We start from the raw sequence: 22,439 nt of genomic DNA, 5'->3' as shown, positions 1-22,439 counted from the left end.
GATGCCATGTGATAGACCGTAACAGAGCACTGCGCAGTGTGAGGAAAACATGGTTCTGAACAGTATCTACCTGTCTAATCACTCAATACTTGGCTGGTCCTCCTATTTGCATGAATTACTGCAGCAATGCGCCGTGGCATTGAGGTAATCAGCGTGTGGCAATGTGTGGGTGTAATGGCAGCCCAGATTGCTTTGATAACGGCCTTCAGATCGTCTACCTTGTTGGATCTAGTGTCTCTCATCTTCCTCTTCACAACAGCCCGTAGATTTCCTATGCGGTTCGGGTCGGGGGAGATTGTTGGCCAATCAAGAACAGGAACACCATGGTCACTGAATCAGCTTTTGGTGCCTTTGGTGCAGATGTCAAGTCCTGCTGGAAAATAAATTCAGCATCTCCAAACAGCTGGTCAGTAGAAGGAGGCGTGAGGTGCTGTCAAATTTCTTGATAGACGGCTGCATTGACCGTAGACTTCAGAAAACCCAAAGGATCAACACCAACAGATGACATGGCATCCCAAATCACCACTGACTGTAAAAAATGTCACTCTGGACTTTGAGCAAAGTGGATTCTGTGCCTTCCCACTCTTCCTCCAAAACCCAGAGACCTTGATATCCATATATAATAGAGAATTTACATTAATCTGAAAACAAGACTCTTGACCGTTGCACAAAACGGTCCAGTTTGTTTTCTCCTTAGCCCAGGTAAGACTCTGGTTCAGAAGTGGGCTGTGAGGGCAAAGGCGACATTTTTAGTCCATATCTAGTATTCATCTGTGTCTGCAATAGATTTTGCTGGACAATCTTCTCAAAACTGTGGTTCTCCCTGTTGCTGATGCACCGTTTTCCTACCACTCTTGTTCCTGTCGCTCAGTTTTCAGGTATGTTTGGACATAGGAGTCTATGCACTACCACCGTCTTGAGCAATTACCTTTCATTTTACCCTCCTTGTTAAGGGTGGAGCTGACTGTCTCCACCCTTTACAATTAAAAAACGTAATAAAAAACACCAGGTACAAACACTTTTGGAAGGTTTAGATTAAGCAGATTTAATGAGTACGAGATGTTTTACAGGGAACTGTTGCATTTTTCTACTGACTCCAATCAGAAAAGTGAGGGAGAAGGAAGAAGAGGGAGAGGAATCAGAGGTGGTCAAAGACGAGAAGAGAGAGTGCAGACACGGAGAAGGGGAGCTGGTACTCGTTAGCGCGCTGTTCATCAGTCTTGTGGGGGTCAGGGTTCAGGGAGCCCCAAGGCTCGGTGTGTGACCGGTCACCTTTCACCCCTGACCCCCGCAGCCAGCACCTGGAGCTGAGGTATTTCCTCATAACGTTAACTCCTTTATTATTGATTCGCAGCTAGAAGGGCAGAGGCCTCGACGCACGCGAGGAACTGAGACGTCTTCAGATGTTTCAGCATTTGAATTCAGAGAAAGCGCCACGACCGACTGTTCCGGCTCAAACGAGGGCAAGGTGAGAGAAAGAAAAAAAAAAGGGGACTCAAAAGAGGACAAGGAGGTACAGGAGACGGAACAGTCGGAGAAGAAAAAGGAGGAGGAGGGAAGTCGGGGTCACAGCTGCGATAAAGAGGTCGGAATGAAAGATGTTGCTTCGATCGGACTGGGAGGAAAATAAACATCCTCCCTAAAAATAGTTTGCTGTCCACTTCATGCAGCCCAGCTCTCACTCCAGCCAGGTGTTGGAGCAGCTTTGCTCCCCATAACAGCATCAGGATCGCCCGACTTTTCCAAGCAAACCGGCTTCATAATGTAAAAAACGTGTCTCCGGGCTTTGATGTGAGGGTTCCTTCAATGCTCATAAGACAAACAGTCGGGGGATATCTTAACCCCTCAAATAAATATGACATGCCTGTCTTAACTTCATATCTGCTCCTGCCTGTTGTGGCTCAACTTTGACCTTTCTCCGTGACCCATGCTGTTGACTTTCCTTCTCTCCGTATGTCTTCATTTCCCTTGAAGAATGTCTCCTGAGCCGAGGCGAACTGCTTGGAAATCCATCTGAATGAAGCTTTTTCTTTTCTCTCTCTTCTGGCTGATGGACAGATTCCAGTTTGATTGAACCCAAATGCTCAAGGCAAATAAGACAAACAAGAACACACACACACACACACACACACACACACACCTGTGTCTCCCTCAGCCTATCTTTCATCACCCTGCTTTTTGTTATGTGTCCGTCTTCCGGGGGCCCCCCTCCTTTCGCTATTTATGCCTGCAGAGCTACTTTGTTGTGCTTTTAGTGGCTCGGTTTGCGGATGGAGCAGATGCTGGAGCTGATATTCCCTGATCCTGCATTGAGCTGAGATAAGAGCAGATTGATGCCCGAGTTAGGGAGCATGGAAGTAATTGCTGTGGCTTTGATGATCCCGGCCGAGAGCTCTGCCTACTAACAAGGACGTCCTCATATTTGGGATTCTACCCCCCAGTCCCTACAGGTTTGAAATAGTCTGAAGACGTGTAATATTTGCATTAATATTTGCATCGATGTACCTTGACCACACATCATGTATGGGCCTCTGGTATCCTTACAGATGGATTTTTGTCCCCTCTTGGTAGAAATGGTAAAGCTTTTTCAGATTTGAAACATTGATCTACAAATTTCAGTATGGTTAAGGTCTCACGTTTGTCTACTTTATGTTTGAGATCATTGTTGTCCCTGTTGCCCAAGTTTCAACCATCAAGCTGCCAAGTTGAGGAAAATCAGACTTCTCTTTGTTTAAGCTAGTTTGTGCAAAACATCACCCTGCACGACGATTGTCTGACCATAAAAATACTTCAGTCAAGTGTTCATTTTGGAGAAGGTTCTTATTTGTTGGACCCTCAATATAAAACTTTCTTAAACCCGACCAGGAACACCAGTGTTCCATCATCCGGTGCTTTGTGAGCATGAACGGTGACGGTTTGGTACTTTTGCTGCCTCCATTCATCGTCTATAGTCTATACCCACCCACCTATCTCTTCAGAATCACAGAGGCAGCTTATACCTATCTACATAAAAACTCTGTGCAGAAAGAACCCGGCCCGGGATTCAAACCCAGGACCTACCTGCACTACCAGCTGCACCACCGTGCAGGCTTTTTCTGAACTCGTTTCTTCTGAATTTAGGGTCAGATGCCTGAACTTTCCACACAACTCGGTACTCTGGAAGCTTCTGGAACAATCCGGACCGCAAGCCTAATAAAAAATGCAGAGTTCCACTAAAACCTGCTATATTAAATCCACTTTTAATTTGCTAGATTTGCCATGAAGTGCAGTGAACGATCAAGCCAGATTTGTGTCTAAAGATCGCTGATGGCAACAAGGAGGCCTAAACTTAACGTGTAATTTCTGCCTGTGATTAGAGTGAGCTAACCTCTGACCTACACTGTGGACATGTTTGTGCAACAATGCGTGCTCAGATCTGATGCCTCTTTTTTCTTTTTCTTCTTTTCTCTTCTGTTTTGTTCCGAGTGTGAAATCATGCATGCGTACATGAGGCGTTATAATGCTCATCTCTTTGTTTCTAAGGCCATGCCACTGTGACCGTGTGCGTATGTGCCGCAGGGGGCCTCCTCCAGGTTTTTTTTTTTTTACAGCCTCTTTATTTATAGCCTGCACAGAATCACGCTCAGCTGAAAAAGCTATGACATAATCAGGCTGACAGATAACATTCTGTCTGCAGATAGAGTTATCTACAGCTCTGAATATAAGCTTATTTTCATAGAATAAAGGCTTCGCGGGAAATGAAAGCGCAATCAGATGACGTTTCATTCGCAGGAGCGCGAGGCTTGCCTGCTGGGGTTACACTTGGATTATAAATATGTGATCAAAGTTGCAGCAGCCTGTACAATTTCCCAAAGCACCCGCCAGCAGGAGGAAGGGGGTGGGGGGGATAAAAGCCCCCTGATGAGGTTGTTCGGTGGGGCGGTGCTCTGATTAGAGATGGATGCTGGTGGCTCTTCAGCCGAGATCTGAGCAATCTGTCCTGTGTTCTGCTGTGATGACGCCACTGAGGACATGTCAGGGACACCAGGCGGCAACAATGACATGTTGATCCCACGGGCTTTGGACGGTTGACCTGACGCTTGACTGGTACAAGAGGGTTCAGACAGGACGGAAATCCAAACAAACAAGCCAATCTTATCTCAGCCCTGCTCCGGCCCTCAACTTCAGCTCTTCCTGCTTATTCCCAGGGAGTTGCTGCTTCTCTGTGGGAGGATCAGGGACGTCTGGTATAAGTGGGCTAGTAGGGCTAAGCACTCCCTGACATTTACAATAAAGTTGTTAAAATAAACAACTTAAAAATAACTACCTTAAAAGAAATACATTTTATAAATAATGCATCATTTTTTGCTAAATTTTTAACAAATCTGGTGTCAAACCGCCTGGACAAAATCCCTTATCAGAGTTTGACTGCGCATTCACACTTATTCACACTTCCCCAAGCAAACCGGACTTTCCAGGCAATCAAACTAGAGTTTGATAAAAGCGGACCAAACAGGGCTGGTGCGAATGCACCCTTAGACACTTAAAGGGGGATCTCCTGTAGCGAGAGAGGTGATAAGTGGGAGATCATTACAAGCCCTGAGCCAGAGCCAAATGAGATGACGCACACTGCGGGATCATAACGCGGGGCGAAATCGGTAAGGACACTGGGATGAAATTAGACGCTAAACCGCTCTGTATCATTTCGCAACAATAATTTCTTCAGCGTGTCAGCACTGTGGGCTACTTGCTCCGGTTCCAGCGCTGCCTTAAGAGAGCCAGCGCTCGGTTCGAAAAGGGGAGAGCAATGAGTCAGATCCTCGGCTCCAATTATATCTGCATCCCTGCAGTTTGCTCCCTCCAGCCGGCGCACACATCCCCACATAAGACTCGCTTTGAAATCTAAACTAGCTGCCAGGGATCGCCTGTAGCTGTCAAGAAAAATAACAGGCCGGCAAACAGAATCACACAGGCGGCGTCTGCTCCGACAGGAGCTTGTTGACCATCGCCGAGCCAAGGGACCGAAGGAGAGGGAGGAGGGGAGCGAGTCGGAGGGTGAGCTCACAGAGGTCGCTTTGAAGTTTCTATTCAGGTCTTTGTCCCATTCAGGCTGCTGGCAGTAGACATCTCTACTTGGGGCCGGGCCCCTCCCATCATCACACCGTCTCCCTGCTCACTCACGCGCACGCTGGAAAAGAAAAAGCAAGCACGTCCGCAGGTCCTGTCCATCACACAGGCCTTAATTAGAGCCGATTCAAATGCACCCTTTTGTACCCTTCTCACTCTCCTCTCTTTCTTTAACCCCCCACCCTCTCTTTTTCTCCCTTTCCTCTCGCTTTCTAGACCCTTCCCCACTTTTGTTGCCCTCCTGTTTCTTGGCAGGGAGTGGGGCACCTCTCCAGACATTTTCTTCTACATGCCATGAGCTCCCTCCCCTCCCCCGCCATCCTCCTTTCTACCCAACCATCCCTCTGAGTCTGGAGGCCGAGTGTGACCTAATGTTTGACAGACAAGCAGCCCCGGAGAAAGAACTCATCTATCAGTGGCTTGTAATTCTATTAGGATGGACAGAACAAACCCCCCTCCCACCTCCAGGCCAACATTTGGCATATTATCTCTATCCGTTTAGCTTTTCTTCTAAGCCTCCAGGCAGTAGGTCTACAAAATACCAACAAATAACCAAAGTGAGTTGACAACATGCAGCGGCCAGGAGAAGTACGAGTCTGTCTTTTTCACTTTTACAATCACAAACTTCTATGTGTTTTTATTAGGATTTTGGATGAGACAATGTGGTGGAGTTTGGAAGGAAAATGATGGTTTTCAACTCTCTGGGGAGGAAAAATGGCATAAATCTGACCAGACAGAAATGGTTTCCCACTCGTTTTTGCAAAAGACCTTAATCCCGGTCTGACTGAATGGGGCGGCTCTACGACCAGCAATGTCAACATCTTAACCAGAGAGTCTCAACGAGATTTGGTCCCAATTTTTGACTGGGCCATTTTTAGAAATCAATATAGTTTGACTCAAATCATTCCACGTTAGCTCTGACTGTGTCTTTTGCAGCCTCTTACAGGATTTCTTTGAAGATTCAATTGGATTTAGTTTCATCTATCTTCCCATCAGGTCTGACAAAATCTACTAAATCTTTTAGAGCCGTGGACCCAACTCTTGCTTCCATCTTTGTACTATATTGATTCTGTCTATTCTTTTAAAAAGCATCTGTTTTATGAAGATTAATTTATTCAGACAGGCTATTTTTTTTATTAGCAGGTTTTTAAAATCTGATTTATTCTTTGATGCTTTAAAAACTAGTCAGGTCAGGTCAACTGCATGACACTCCATTGGCGTGATTCAGATGTCTTTCCACCTCATTAGTCCAGTAAACTCGGTTCTGATGGGCACATTTACATTTGTTACACTTTTATCTGGTGCAGTTCACTTTCATATTGCACTGTCAAAAAGACCTAATCCTTTAAAAATCTTGTTCACCTCCTTGCCTGTGGTGGCGCTGCAGCCACTGAAATAAACGACACAAAAAACTCGGAAGAACAACAACTTCCTTCTTCACCAATTGAAAACAAAAATTCGATTTTAGTGGTTGCAGGATTTCTCTTTTGACTTTGGTAAAACAGCCATTTCTATCTCCGTCGAGTGCTGGAGTCGTTTGTTTGTTTAGGTTGTACTTACCCAGAATGCCCTGCGCTATAGTCTCTTCCTGCTTTTAGGGAAGTCAGCAGTCCGCTTGCATTCACATAATGCAACTGAGCTAGAGTTCACTTCAACCGATTCGAGACCCAAAAACGTTTCAGGCGAACCGGCGTTTGCGTTTTTGGTCTGCAACTAGAGTTCGATTGCGGATTCACGCCTCCACAAACGAGGCGGTCTTTCTAGGTAAAGGAACTAGAGTTCGGTTGAAGCAGACTAAACGGGGCCGGTGTGAATGCACCATGGTTAAAAAGCCGGGCAGAGAGACGTTAAAGCTATGAACATGACGCTTCCCCATCATGATCGATGGAAGAGATGGTTTGAACGTCTTCTTTCTCTCCTCTTTGATCCTGCTCTGCATCCATAAAGCCTTCTATCAAATCCACTTGGATTTGGGGCCACACTTCAGGTACGGTTTGAGCTTTTGAGATGCTAATCAGCTGTTTCCAGTTGTAAAAATACCTTGTTACCAGTTAGGCATCAAAACAACTGTCAGAAAATAAAAAAAGCAGGAGCAAAAATCCTTCCAGCATTCTCAACCAGATGGAACAATTATCTAAACATGCAACGCCTCCACCAAGAAAAAGAACCCAAAAAAAAAAGACAATGAACAAAAGTCTACACAATGTGAATGGTATGTTCAGATTTATTTGTAATGCTGTGTTCTTGTCTGACCAGAGGACCTTGTTTCACTTGTCTTCTTGTACCAAATTGGACATCTTGTAACTTGGAGTAAAAATGATTCCAAACAAATCTTGATTTAATATTTTCCAGTCTTAAATTACATTTTAATAGTGCACAGTTAATAGTTGGATGGAGAGAATGTCCCACCTGAGCAATATATCTGTCCAGATGGACAGCCATGTCTTGGCAGGTTCCATTTTCAGGTGATGGATTGAACTTTTCTCTGTGAGATGTTCAAAGCTTGGGATGCTTATTTATGGCCTAGCCCTGACGCACTTCTACAATAAGGATAAATTGCACTGAAATGTACTTATTAGTCGAGTTCTGCAGGCAGTTTGTTGATCTTTATTTCGGGAGAGCGCAGAGTAAAAGCAGCTGGGTCCAAGTGCATGCCGCACTTTTCAGATTTTACTTCGAAAGACGTTTTGAAAGTTGTTTACAAATGTTTACAGAAAATCCTCAGTAGATATTAAAGGTTTTGACAAAATGTTGAAAACTACGTGGCACTGCGTGTACACTATCCGTGTTCTGACTGTCTCTTCCACAGAGAGTTGCCTTGTTCTTCGGCGACTAACTCAATTTCTCCCTAAAATCAAATCTAATCTGATAAACTGGGATGGTATAATGTGGCAGCTTAAGATAGGAGGAGCCCATTCCTCTACTAATCAGCATTCTTATCAACATTCCCCTGTGTTTATGTGTCAACAAGGACTGCCACATAAAACATCTCTTCTCATTAAAGGGAGAGCGGAGAGGAGAAGAGAAGAAGAAGAAGAAGGCTGGGTTGTTAAATCAGGCAGGGCTTGTTTAGCACAGACCGTTATTTGTCTGTAATCAGAGCTTTCCTGTCAGTCATAATGACTGAGACGAATAAAAGAGATGAGGGAGAGCGGAGGAAGACGTCTGGGCAGCAATCAAGCCGACCGCAAACAGGAAATGTAAGTCTGCGGATGCCCCGGCTGTTGTGTTTGGCCTCGCTGATGTTGCTGTTAAATGAAAAGCAGCATGAACGGCTCACACAGCAGCCTTCAAGTGTCAGCTCTTCTCAAAATAGCCCGTTTACATTAGCCGCCTTTTCCCACTGCCTCAGCTGGCGCTGGTGTTTGGAATGGATCTGACTTGTTTGTCTTTATGCCCCTCGCGTTTCCCTTCAGCCGAGGCTTCGCCGGCCGGGAGTCGTGTGTTTGTGCGATTCTGCGGGGTTTGTGTCGTCTCTGTGGTTAATGGCTGCTGGGTATTGATCGGATCCGGGATCCTCCCATCGCTCTTCAGACAACAATGGCTGACCACTTGACCCCGTGCATGCCAGACCGTCCCCACTCGCTCCTGAATCCGCGGCCCGTCGACGGGCCCCTGCAACGCCGCCAAGGCCGCGGCACTTTCGGTTCCTACCACGCCTGGCCCGAGGATCACAGAAGGAAACGGGCCAGAATTCATTAGGAGCAGATTAAGAACAAGAGCGGAACACTTCGGCTGTGATTTATTTTCACTGTGTGGTTGCTGGACTAACAACACGCCAAACAGAGGCTTCATCCAGGAATAATGATGTCATCATGGCTTGAGAGTAAATATCAAAATGAGAAGCATCCGTGTCCTCAGCAGGGTTCAATTTGGACTTGAAGTTGAGAACACAGCAGACTTGTGTTGCTTTAGGAATTACGGCGAAAGACTATTGAGCGAACTAAACATTGTTGCGAAATATTTTTGGTAGCTAGTTGGAAATCTTGCAAAAAGAAAAAAAAAAGAAAAGAAAAAAAGTGAAATATCTGTGTTATCAAACCCAGATGGAGAGGATTTCCCATTTCAGTGCTGTATATTATTATTAAGTACTTTTCTGGGAGGCTAACATCTGGCAAGTTTAGTTTTAGTGTCCCTCTGTCTGTGAAACTGTTGGATATATATGGCTAAGAAGGTTTCTATTACAAACATAACTTGGTTGAAACGACTAATTTCCTTCGATTTTGCTCCCAGTGAGTCAGACATGCTGGGAATCTTTGAAAGTTGTTTTGACCAACACTTTTCCAGACTTTCAAAAGTTCTTTCAAAGCCTGTTTTTTTTTTTTTTTTTCCTTTTTAGACTTTGGCTTTTTATTCATTTTCTGTTGAAGCCTTGTGATGTTCTAATCCTGAGGTGGTTGAGTCTGTTTTCCCGTTTTCACAGCAGCGGGGTTGACGCCTTGTGAGATGTCACACCTGCAGGTTATTCACCGCTCAGCAGCGCGGCGTCTGCAGGATCAGTGTTCCTCTCTCGCAGTTGCCTGATCGTTTCGTCTCGGTTGTGACAATCAGCCCATCTTGTTGTGAAACCGCATTCTCCTCGTATCCACAAGTCGGATATTCTGAGCTCATTATTGGAAAGGCCATAAAAACACCCACTAAAGTAGGAATAGTGATCAGTATTGTTAGCAATGTATCACATGTCAGGACCTGTGTTTCCATTACAAATGTGCATAAAAATCTCGTTGAAAAAAAAAAAAAAAAACACCATTTCTCAATTGTGGTTTTTCCATTAAAATAGAAATGCAATTAAAATCACATGTGAATGCGCTCGTTTATGTGAGTAAATCATCAAAAACACATGCCGCTACATCATCCTCACAACACTCCCTGTCATCTCCTTAGTTATTTCGGTCAGTAGTAACATCCTGTTGTTGGTTGACTCATTCGAGACGAAAGAAGTGTTTCCATTTCGGTTTTGCAAAACACACTAATTTCGATACGGCCTCAAAACGACCTCGTCTCAGTGCCAAAACTTTACATGGAAAAACAAGAGTTTTCACGAAATTGCCACGTCTCCACTAGGCAAATTTATTTTCGAAATGTCAAACTGCGCAATTTCAAGGTGAATGGGAACGCAGACACTCTGAGTCTTGATAAAGAAAGTGGTACATTATCAGTCGACCACTTTTTCTAACGGGAAATATGGAGAGACAGTCATTAGGAAGTATTGTTGCTAGTTACAACAAGTAGCAAATCCACACCAGAACATGCTCCATCCACTTTTTTTTTTTAAAAAGCACCAGTACTTGAATCGACTCGCTGTAATTTAAGAAACCATCCCATCTGCGAAAGCTGATGTCCAACAAAGCAAGAGAAACTTTATGCACTACTTATCTTCCATACACAGCTGTCAGCCCTTGTCCTGTCACATCATAATCAACCTTCATCAGTATCAGAATGACTTCATTGTTGTTTCCGTTGGGAAATTTTCCTTGCAGTCAGGGGAAAATCACGAACGCAATCACTCCACAACGTTGGCAAAAGCACAAAATAAAGCGCCGGGAAAAATTTCTGCACAAATGTTCCTTTTCAAAAAGTGATCTGACTAAAATGACAACGCAGTCTCAGCCAATCACATTTTAGATGTAATCTGAATAATGGCCTGAGTAAGAGAAGAGTTTTTTCTTTTCCATCTGTTTGGTCCTTGATTTAGTCTGTCTGAATCACTTTCCAGATGGCAGGAGCTCAAAAGCACCATGAAATGGGTGATTGAGTGAAATGGTTATTTGTAGTCTTCTGTGTGACAACTTTTATTAAAGCTGTTCCTCTTAAATCAGGTATTTTGGTTCAGAAAATGTTGCATTTTTACCATTTGTTTCGTCCTGCTTTTGCCTCCAGCTCTTACGTTGCCAAGCCAGGTGACAAAAGCAGATGCAAGCGCAGATTCCATCACAGACGTTTTATTGAACGTCAGCTTCTGGTCAGGGAATTATATCTCTGAATATGCTAAAGCTAACTAAAGGTGGTGGACTGGACATCTTTCCAAACCTTCACTTTGGTCTACATTTTGTTCTTTGTGTATTTGATCTACGCACATTTTTAAAACACGACAAGTAAAATGACCAGTGTCATACTGCGCACCGACAAGTCTAAGAAAGTCGAGGAATGACGCACAAAAGACGGTGACAAGTCGAAGATGACCGCGCCGTGGAAAGCTTCAGGCAAGAACAAAACTACGTCTGACAGAAAATCTGTGAGTTTACCTGAAGAGGGTCGTGTGGACATGGGACGTCCTCACAATGTGAGGGATTTGGGTAAGAAGGTCAACCTGAGACGTGGGATGCTGATAAGACGTCTATCAAAGACGACGTTTTAACAGAAAAAACAACTGATTTCTTATGAAAAAAGGCACAGAAACCTGGTTGGGCAAGTGTGAAAATCCTCAAGCTGAAGTGTTACTTCGTCATGATAATGTAAAATGATTTTGCAGTTGTTTTTTAAGAAACGTTTTACTGTAAAGCTCCTCAAAATTATGGGGTTGTTTGTTCCTCACACTCGGATGTCTTTTTGAAAATCTTTCTGGAGATGATCCCTACAAACAAAAGTTACAGGGAGGAGAAGTTAGTGACCACAAATGTACAAAGATGATCAACTGCTTCTAAAACCTCCGTCCATACAGTGTCTGTACCCTCTTCCTTGCAGGGTCGTCACCATGAAAACATGTTAAAAGCACTTGAATTGTGTTGCTTTTTGTGAACGTGAAAAACATTTAGAGTTGCAAAGCGCTCGCCGAAAATAACTCCCTAAGCCCAGAGCGTGAATTGCAAACCCTTGTCTAAGCTCTTGGCTTTTCTACTTCAACTTATCTTTATCATCCTGAAACTCTGCAGTGTAATCCTCACACAGTGACCATTTATGCACACCACAAGCAAAGACTTAGCAGCTGCCTGCTCTGAGCAGTTTTTAAACCCTGCGGGGCGACCAGCTTGGGTAAAGTGGACATTTCGGGCAGGGGCCGTTTTGGAAGAGACGGTGGCCTCATTAGAACAATGCAGACAAATGAGAAAACTAGTGTTTCGGATGAATTAATCCGGTCTAAAATACAGTTGTGAGCATGATCGGGACTCTTCAGATTTAGAGCAAGGGGCATTGAAGAGAATTAAAAAAGGATCCAGAAAGTTAAACATCAACGACTAAGATAACGGTCACTAGAGAAGATTTACCATTTCCTATCACAGTATCATCAGAGTGTTCATTATTAACGCATCTTAATCTTTAACTTGTTTAAACAAGTGTATCCTCAACCCCTCGTCACCTCTTCCCCCGGCCTCTCTGGTTCTCCATGGAGGAAAAAGAACACCGTTTTGTTTTTTTTCTGCCTTTTTTCTTTTTGGCTTATAGCGAAACGGCTTGACAAGCCTTGGACGAAAAATCTGCAACAGTCGCCTGTGAGTTCAGCCAAGACTGTTAGGCTTTTGACGTTTGTGACTCTCAACGGCCATTTATCTATCTGCCTTGAGCCAAGACAAAAAAAAGAAAAAAATATTATTAATAATAATAATAATAATAATAGCCTCTGCGTATTTATGTCCCTCTCAGGATGATCGCTTCCATCAGCGCTAACGTTCATCCAATATACAGAGCAAACCCCGTGCACTGTGGATTAAAAATGATGCCCAAAACGGTGACACTCTAATCACCCTCAGCTGCACTCTGCAACTCTAAATCAAAGGTCAAAAAGTCAGTAAACACCAAGTCTGCCTAGCATCTGGCCGCTGGCATGTTTTAGCTGTTGGATTTCTGGTCTGAAGGCATGTTTTCTCATCGCTCAGGCAGAAACACATGAAACTTTCCATCGTGAACCCCCGCCCTCCGCCGACGGACCCAAACAGCTGCGCTCTTCAGGCAGCAGCGATATTAAAGTGCAAACTGGCTATTTATAGGGACATAAAGATAAATTAACATGATGATCTCACTCTTTGAAAATGCACCAGCTACTATAGAGAGTCTGAAGGGTGGAGAGAAGCTTCCTAATGGGACTGAGTGTGGACAATAGCCCCACTTGTCCCCACATCTTCTGTGTTTTTTCCTGGTTTAATAAAGCCTGTGGTATACAGCTCTGAAAAATACATATAGTCCATCTGTCACTTGCTATAATCCTCTTGTTGTGACTGTGCTGGTGTTTTGTTCTTCGGTTTACGCGGTGCTATTTCCACACTCTCACTTGTTCCTGAGGCAAATCTCTGTAAAATTGCACGCAGCCGCCGCGCTGTCTCTGGACTTCAGAGCTGCTGTTTGGTGCCACTCCTGACAAACGCCGACTCGCGTACATCACCGTCCCCGGTGAAGCCGTGTCCCTATCGGTTGGGCAGCGTCGGCTGCAGCTGTGGCGTCGCATCAGAGCCGCAAAACCGGAGGTATCCGATTGGGTCACGGCAGATCAGGTGTCCAACTGTGACTAACTGATTGGCCGATGAGTTACCAGGAGCCCCAGAAGTTCTGTGGACGTCTCGCTCTGTGGCAACCGGACTGTGTTTTGCCACTGCTGTGGATGCAGCCATGACGCAGCGGTCGCCGCCGCCGCCAACCGGGGATGTTTCCACTGCAAGTGAAACCTAAAAATAGAAATACGCCGGGGCAGTTCCATCCACTAACTTCCATTGTAGCTGTTTGGGTATAATGTGAAAGACCAAAGGAAGTAGTGCAAGACTGGTAAGAAAAAGGATAAGGGCCACCAGGCTCTCGATTTGTTTTTTACAAATCGAATCTGAAAATCTGCAGCGAACATTTGGAATCCCCTCCTTTGCAGTTCTAGTTACAGGAGTCTCTAGTCTGTTGAGGCCTTGAACAAATGTTCTTCCATTATTGGCATGCATTGGTGCTGCGCTCCAGTTGGGAAATTCCAACTTCCCAGTCGAAAAGAACCAACCGAATCGCCCTCCGAAGCCGGGTTTCCCACCGGGAAACCGGGAGCAACTCCCGACTGGAGTCCTCTTCGCGCTCCAGCTCTTGCAGTTCCTTCCATCAACAATGGTGAGATGATGTGGTGGGAAACGTGTTTATTTTACAAGACACACATGTGAGAGTGCGTCTGTAGTCAGTGTTGCATGTAGCGCCTGCAACAATAAACAGAGCAAATTAAAGGGATGTTTGTGTATGAAAAGTAAAGCCTAAAATGATGTTTGTAGGAGATGCCGCAAACAATGTTTATGGGCGTCGCCATGTTGAAATGCTGACATCTTAATTAGAAAGCTGTTTCCTCGGTTCTGACGTCAAAACCCACTTGGGGTTCCACCTTCCAAGCCGACTGGAATGCAGCATTATCTCCGTCCATGATCTCCTGAATACACTTTTATGTGTTTTCACTTGGTAAAAGAATCCTTCAGACCTTTTCCTCTCACCTCGGTGTCTGACAGGTAAGACCCTGATGGCATTCTCTGAAGGTTAGGGGGGGGTCCAACTGCTTTGGCGAGGCGCCGTACCCGGCCTGACCCCGCGGTCGGGGGAAACGTCACGCTGTCCGGCAACCTGCTCCATTCTGCTGCGGATTCAACGACCAGCCGCCCTGAGGTGACGGGGCAGTGGTTGAACCTGCAACAGAATCTTAACAGGTCTCCCACACTGGAAAAACACACAAATATAAATACCCTCAGATAATTATAGTGTATGGAGCGTGAAGCATGTGTTGAGCTTATCGTCTCACAAAGATTTATGGGCTGTCTGCAGACAACAGGATGTTGGAAGGGAAGAAGAAAAAAAGCATAATTTTAGGAAGCAGAAAGCACCTCTTAAAAATGTCTGTTTTCCTCCCAATTACACAAAATCCCACCCCTCCCTCCTCCTCTCTCTCTCTCTCTCTCTACTGGAGCCCCTGCGGCCGTTTTGGTCGCCACCGTTAGGGGGCGGCATTGTTTGCATAAACGCGAGGCAACAGAAGGCATCGCCAAGCACAAAGGGGGCACAGACACGGACATGATCAATTATGTGTCAAGCATTTCTTCCTCGGTGAATGGATGGCTCGGTGGCTACAGGGCTACCGGGCCGCCCATTGTCTATTGACGCTGGGAGACGAAGTTCTCATGCAGTTCATTATCCCCCAAAGAGGACAAACAGCGAGGGACCCAAAGAGGCCATTAATCATCATTCCCTTCAGAGAGGAGAAAAGAGGCGATCAAACCAGCAGGTACTGTAAGCCCAGCACTGCAAACACTGGAAAGTTGTTTTTTTTATGGTTTAAACAAAAAGGATCATAAACACATTTGCCTTTTTTTATTATTATGATGATGATGATGATGATCAAGGTCAGCACAGTCATCGCCATTAAACAATATAATTGAGACTTTTATGACATAAGTAGCTCGTTTATGATCAATTCCCCTCTCTTATTTAAAGTGGGCCAAAGTTTTTTTTTTTTTATGAACTCCAGTAGCCAATCCCACAGCTCGCTTCTGCTTTCAGTTTGACGAATAACTCCAAAGTCCATTTCAGTTCGGGTCGATGGCTCCGGCCGAACCGGGAAGGTGAGGGGAGTAAGGTGTGTGTGTGTGTGTGTGTGTGTGTGTGTGTGTGTGTGTGTGTTGGGAGGGGTGGGGGTCACCTTAATAACACCCTCCACCACCTCCACCATTCCCTAACCCATTTTCCTCCTCCTCCTCCGATCCCCTCCACGTCCCCATGAATGCCTTCGCTTCCTGCTTCCAACTTCGGACGGAGCGCCGTGATTGGCCACAGCGCACGCCGTGGGCCGTCCCCGCCCGCCTCTGCCCGCCCCCCTCTCGGCTCGGCTCGAGTTACCGAGCCGGAGCTAGGGCTGTTGCATACACACACACACACACACACGCACGCACACGCCACTCCGCACACACGCACATAACGCGCAAAAGCGTTCCAACCGGAGTCTTTTCGAGGAGACGATTTCTATTTTTATTTTTTTATTTTATTGAGGAAAGGAAAAAAAACAAAACAAATGAACGCGGAAAGATGGGAATGTCGCCGAGCTGATTGAGATCTACTCCTCGATCCCCCCACCTCCACTCCCCCCTCCCCAACAGACGCAGGTCGGATTCATCCTCCTCTAACACTTTGGGTCCAAAGAGCGGCGGTGCATTTTTACGCGCTGGGCATATCGCTCCGGGAAGGCGGACCGAGGCTCTGCACGCAGCGCAGTCCCCTCACGCTGAGAGCCGGGAGGGATATTTACAATAGAAACTCCCGATTCCTTTTAGCGGAGAAGAAGAATAGGAGGGGAGAGAAAAAAGGAGAAGAAGAAAAAGAAGGAGGAGGAGGAGTGAAAGATAACACTGGAATGAGGAGGACCTCCAAGATTCCTGGCGTGCTGCGGAGTTGTGACTGATGGATGAATGTGGTCATCTGTAGGCTAAAAACGGGCGACAGGTACAGGAGACCAGCGGGGAGCTTTTGACCGACCGGATTGAAACGTTGGAGGTTTTTTTTTCTTTTTTGTTTGTTTGTTTTGTTCGGGTTTTTTGTTTTTCCTCCCTCTCCTCCCCAAATAGGGTTAAAGAGGGGGAAAAAAAATTTAAAACAGCCACAGGTCATCCAGGACAGTCGTTTCCTCCAGATCATCCTGCGCACACATCGCTTCAGATCAGTCAAGGACGAAACGAGCAGCAGTCGGTGGAGAGAGAGGAGAGGAGAGGATTGATCAGACATATCGATAGCCGGGATAGGATCTGGAGACGGGTCTGAAGAGGAAGTCGGACAGGGGGACATGTATCTGACAGCGACCTCGCATGCTCCCGACTGATCCCGAGCTCAACCTTCCCACGGGCCGAAGCGCGCAGCCAAGGCGCGACGCAGCGCGGCCCCTGCCCCCCGCCGTCCCCCCGTCGCTCCGGCTTCTCCGGCTCTCTGTCCTCGGCGTGAATTCCCCCCCTCAGCATGGCGGGGCTCGGATGTTGGAAGTATTACCTCTGGATGTTTATTCTAACGTGCAGGTCGGCGCTGCCCTCGGCCAAGTCGCTGGAGACGATCATTTGGAGCTCGCAGAATCCCAAGTAAGTCCCGAGTCCTTCTAGTACAACACGAGCAGCAATTGCTGGGGAAAAAGTTGGAAATTGCATTGAGGTTCTGCTAAATTATATAATATATATATATATATATATTATATATATATATATATATATATATATATATATATATATATATATATATATATATATAGTTTTTATACATAATTTGCTTGGTTATAATTACCAGTCCTGCACACTGGGAGGTGTGTGTTTATATATATATTTACTCCACAGTGGGGGGAATTTCCCAAACACCAACAACCGCAGCTCAAACAATATCCAGCACGCAGGCCTTCACTTTAATCACAATAATGGATCGTTGATTATAGTAATTTATGGCAATATTACACGCAGCTTTTATTTTCAGACTCCAGTCTCCCAAAGTTTGGGGGAGTTTATCCTTAATTTCCTCGCACAGCCTTGTAATTGGGTGTTATTTGCTAAAAAAGAGGGGATGGATGGAGGGTCGTAGGGGGTGTGAGTCATGTAAACTGTTGCAAAGTGTGTCAAGGTGAAGCAGTCATCTCTCTCTCTCTGTCTCTCGTTTTATTTTTCGCCTTCTTTTTTCTCAAGCACTCTGTGAGGCTTCAAACATGAGGGCCACCTCGTATTCTAGATCTCACGGTTCTCCACTCCCCACAACAAAGAGTCCAAGTGAATCCACTTATAAGAGGCGAATGGTTTAAAGAAAAATAAATAAATAAATAAATACACTTAAAGAAAAAAAAGAAATCACATTTTCTTAATTGCTCTGGCTGGGTACCAGGCTTAATTTCTGAAAGCAAAAGGCAAGTTTACCTCCTCCTCCTTAAAATTCCCATTATTCCCACCAAAAAGAAGCAGAGCGGAGCCCAGACTTCTGATAGCACATTATGCTCTGGCAGCAATTATCACCCACTTAGACGTGACTCCCGCGTTTTGCACGATGTTGGAAAGCGTTCATAAAGAGGACGGGAGACGGGAGGGGAGGGTAAACTGCAAAAAAAAACAAAAAAAAAACTGGATGTGACCTTCATCTGAGCTCAAAGCAGGCCAGGGGACTGTTGAGACGGACAGTAGCTTTGGCCAGCTTCTAACTGGAACTTAGTCATTCAAGTGAATCCATGATTTATCCCCCAAATGTCAGATGTCATAGGGGCTCGTTGTGCAGCCAGCGAGTAGGAATATTGCTGCCATGTTCACTGGGCTGTGTATATATATGTGTGTGTGTGTGTGTGTGGCCACCGCTCTAATGGCAAGACTACGGTCCATCAGCTTTTATTTGACTCTGGCTGCGCCGCGTATATACACCACACACTCTCACACACACGCATACACATATATATTTATGTACATATATAGATATATATGTATATATATAAACACACACTAGATGTGGTGTATTGAGGTTTTAAGACGTCACTTGATCTTTCTCATAAGCCGGTTTTCCCTCGTATCCAGAAGCGCTGTGTTGTTGCAACAGGCCCTCAGCGCCGTTCCTGCTTCTTGATGGAACGTCGGGAGTTCAGACAGTTACCTAGACGATTTATTTGCCGACTGGTATTTTATGGTCCGTACTACAAATTGGATTGAACTGGACCGTTTGTGAACTGATCTCAATCTAGCTGCGTGCTCTGGATCGGTTTGGGCTGAATTTTGTTTGAATCTCAGTTCCGTGACTTGAAAAGCGCCCAAACGGAGCCATTTTTGTGGAATGTGGCGCTGGACAGATAAGTTGAGCTTTAATCTGCATTTATAGATTTTGTGTGCCTTTTTTTAAAAGTCTGGTGTGAATTCAGGGGATTCCCAAACGGTTTAAAGTAGCAGTTCACCAAGACTTTCATCACCAACTTGTAACAAGTTCGTATTGGATGGATGGATGCTTTTGGAAATATTTCTCCTGCTTGATTTCAGTAGCAAAAGTTATCATCTTGCAGTTAGAAAGTTGTGGGCTCAATCTTGACTTCCTCATGTTGACGCTTCTCTTGGAAAAGTTCTTAACTCTACCAATCTGCAGATTATTAAAAAATATAGAAAAACAAAACCGAAAAAAAAAGAAGAAAAAAAAATCAATATATTGTCTGTTTGTGCTGTGATTTTAACAATTTAGGAATACACTCAGCTAAGTTGGGGTCACGGGTCTCAACTCTGTTACATTGTGAGCCTGAAGCTAAACCAGTTTGGATGCATGCAGCTTAAAAAATCCTTTTTAATGAGAGGTCGGAGAGAGAGAGAGAGAGAGAGGGTCTGGCCGCGAGGAGCGTGGAGCCCAGCTGTTGCTGCATACTGCCGGTCAGCTGGCCAATAGGAAGGTACGACGCTCCCGTGGAGACAGACAGACAGACAGATAGACTCGACCTGCTGGAAGTACTCCTAGTCACGAAAAGTCCTGAAAGTAATGGCGTGTCGACCAAAATGTGAAGAAAAAAGATTTCATTGGGGCCAAGGTTTACTCAGCCATCTTTGAGAGAGCCATTTTTCACTCTTGCTGTAACAGTGTCCTGTGGCTCATTTCTCCTTATTATATCATGTGCAAAGAAAAAAAAAAGGCCCTTTATTTGTTGAGGCATGAAAAGTTTTTTAACTTGATTTAATTTCAGTTAATTTCATTTGAAAGTGGAATTTTCTGTCAGGAAATGGAGGAGCCCGGTTTCACCGAGTGTTGTTTAAAAATAAAAGGTGCAGGTCGGGTTGTTTTGTAAGTCTGCAGTCACATGAAGAGTGAAGGACGTGTTCAACACGAGCCGACGCAGCCGGGTTCGCTGCTCCATGAATCAATCGCTGCACGTCAACGACGAAGCTGAAGTTCTGCACGTCCAGAACTTTGATTTGAAAACTGCTCATGATTTAAACAGGTGTTTCTTTCTGTTGTTCATCTAAACGAAAGCAATCATTAAACGGTACGACTTTAATGATCTGCTTAACTTGCAGCAGCACAAATCATTGTTGTCTTTTATGTTTCAAATCAAGGCCTTTTGATAATTTTTTACATTTTTTTTTTGCTTTTGTTTTGAATTGTTGCGTATTTGGAATAAAACTAATTATAGGATGGAAAATGTCAGGGTTGCCCATGTCTGTAACACACACACACACACACACACACACACACACACACACACACACACACACACACACACACACACACACACACACACACACACACACACACACACACACGCTGCCACAAAGCTTTAATCAAAAAAAAAAGAAAGAAAGAGAGGAGACATTTATTGATTGATGATGTCACCTGGAGAGAATGTCTCCGAAGGTTACCACGCTGCTTTTGAGGAGAATATTGGAGATCATTTCTCCATCTGTTCTCTTTCTCTCTTCTCTCTCCCTCTCTGCTCCTTGTAAAAATCCCCCAACGCCGGCTGAATATTTCATAAAGTTCACAGTGGAACAATAATGCACTCTGCAAAGTGTTCTCTCAAGCTAATTATCCTGCTGCTCTCCCCTCAGAAAACAATAGACAATTATCTTTCCCCTCTCTCTCTCTCTATCTTTGCTTCTCTCTCTCTCAGTGTGTGTGTGTGTTTGCTTGGAGTACGTTACAATGACAACAACAGCAAAAGACAAACCTGCTTTCCTTGTGAAATGTATCCATCAGCTGGACGCCGCGAGAAGGCAATAAAGGAGCGGGATACATGCGCCGCAATCAGCATCAGTCTTCCCTGCTCGCTGCTGCAAAGTCCCCCGTCTCCTCTGCTTGTGTTGCTCTGTGGTGATAATAGGAGGAGAACACCTATGGAAACGTGCAGCGCGCCGCGCTATCTGGCGACTTATCCAGATTTACGACGCCTCACTTCCTGTTCCTGCTTTGGGGAGCTCTGCTGCCTCAGCTAATAAATTAACTTAGCCCCTCTGCATGTGCGCTGTGCCACATGCACGCACGGCCTGACAATACCAGCGCTTCCCTGCAGGCCTTGAGTTATGAGGCAAAGTATTGGGAAACAGCAGCAGCAGGTTTGGGGCACTAGGTTGTGTGCATATATATATATATATATATATATATATATATATATATATATATATATATATATATATATATATATATATATATATATATATATATATATATGTATATGTATTTGTGTGTGTGTGTGTGCGCCTTTTCACATATGCAGCTCCTTTATAGATTTTCATGTGAGGATGCAATCACTCCGGCTTCGGCAGCATCAGCAGCAGCGTTATCAATGACTGGGGCTTGCTTAATTGATTTTCCCCCCAGCATGCTTGAACAGGCAACATACATCTTTGCCGGGGCGCTGCTGACTTGAAAGAAAAACATAATAAGAAGTAACGTCGTGGACGCTTGTTTGGCTGCAGGACGCATGAGACCTTTTTCATATTTAATTTGACTTTGGATGAGTGACTAGAGGAGTAGGGAGGGTGGAGGGGTGGGGTTGGGGGTGGAGGGAGCAGGCGTGGAGAAGAAGACTGGATGTGTCAACTTTCCCAAGCCGGTAAAAGAAGCTCCCCCAACATTTGATCGGAACAAATCGGATTAGCTCTCATTTAGCTGAGTGGGATTACCCCAGAAAATGTCACTTTGTTATGACTAATCACGTCCCATCCGTTTGGGTTGGAGCCCTCTGCGAGCGACGCCGTAAACACACACACACACACACTGACTCTCTTTCTCGACGTCCTCAGGAATGTCACAGTGATGCCAATTTTACAATAATCTGACAAGGTCGCTGAGAGGGGCTCCTGCGCTGTCCTCTAACCCTCCTCGGCTAATATTTACCCCATGACCCCTCGGCTGCCTCGGCCTGTCGGCGGCGGCAGATCAGCAGAAAGCGAACAAGGAGGTGACACACTTCTAGGTTGTTTTTTTGTTTGTTTTTTTTTTTTTTTTTAAACTTCCTGCTCTAGATTTGTCCTCCTCACACGTAGGTTTGCAGGCACTTTTCGGTTTCGAGGCCCCACAAAGGAAGGAGACATAACGAGTAGACGGGACGCATTTTGGCGTCGATTGCAGACGATAGCTGTGGGTTTCTTCCCCTTCTCCGCTGTGTGTGTGTGTGTGTGTTGGCCGTTGACCTCATCTGGTGCTTTTGCATCAGTTGCTTATTTTGCTTTTGCTCCGGTGGCTTGGAGATTAAGCTGAACTTGATTAGTGCTCCGATATTTATCAAGCCCCGTTTACTTTTTTTTTTTTTCTCCCCCAGACCAGAAAAAATAATATTGTGTCGTTTCTGGGATGATGTGGCTGCAAGTTTACTGTTAGATCTGCTCTGGATCAGTTTAGCTGTAATTAGTCTCTGTTAGTTTTGTTTCGTTATTAGTTTTTTTTTCCCCCTCCCGCAAATAGAATAATTGCTCTCATTATGGCAT

General features: G+C 45.0%; 1 protein-coding gene across 1 annotated transcript in view; it reads left to right on the top strand.

The window, feature by feature from the left end:
- Positions 1-15,895: 15,895 nt before the first annotated feature.
- efnb1 (ephrin-B1) overlaps positions 15,896-22,439 on the top strand; it is a 78,998-nt gene continuing 72,454 nt past the window's right edge. The window contains 2 exon segments of the mRNA XM_055033933.1: positions 15,896-16,982; positions 16,984-17,105. Coding sequence (XP_054889908.1) covers positions 16,842-16,982; positions 16,984-17,105 — 263 coding nt within the window. The 5' untranslated portion in view covers positions 15,896-16,841.

This window comes from Poeciliopsis prolifica, unplaced genomic scaffold (assembly GCF_027474105.1).
Source record: "Poeciliopsis prolifica strain line A6 unplaced genomic scaffold, Auburn_PproV2 SCAFFOLD009, whole genome shotgun sequence".
NCBI lineage: Eukaryota > Metazoa > Chordata > Actinopteri > Cyprinodontiformes > Poeciliidae > Poeciliopsis > Poeciliopsis prolifica.
The sequence above is the reverse complement of the archived record's forward strand: the minus strand, read 5'-3'. Positions and strand labels throughout refer to the sequence as shown.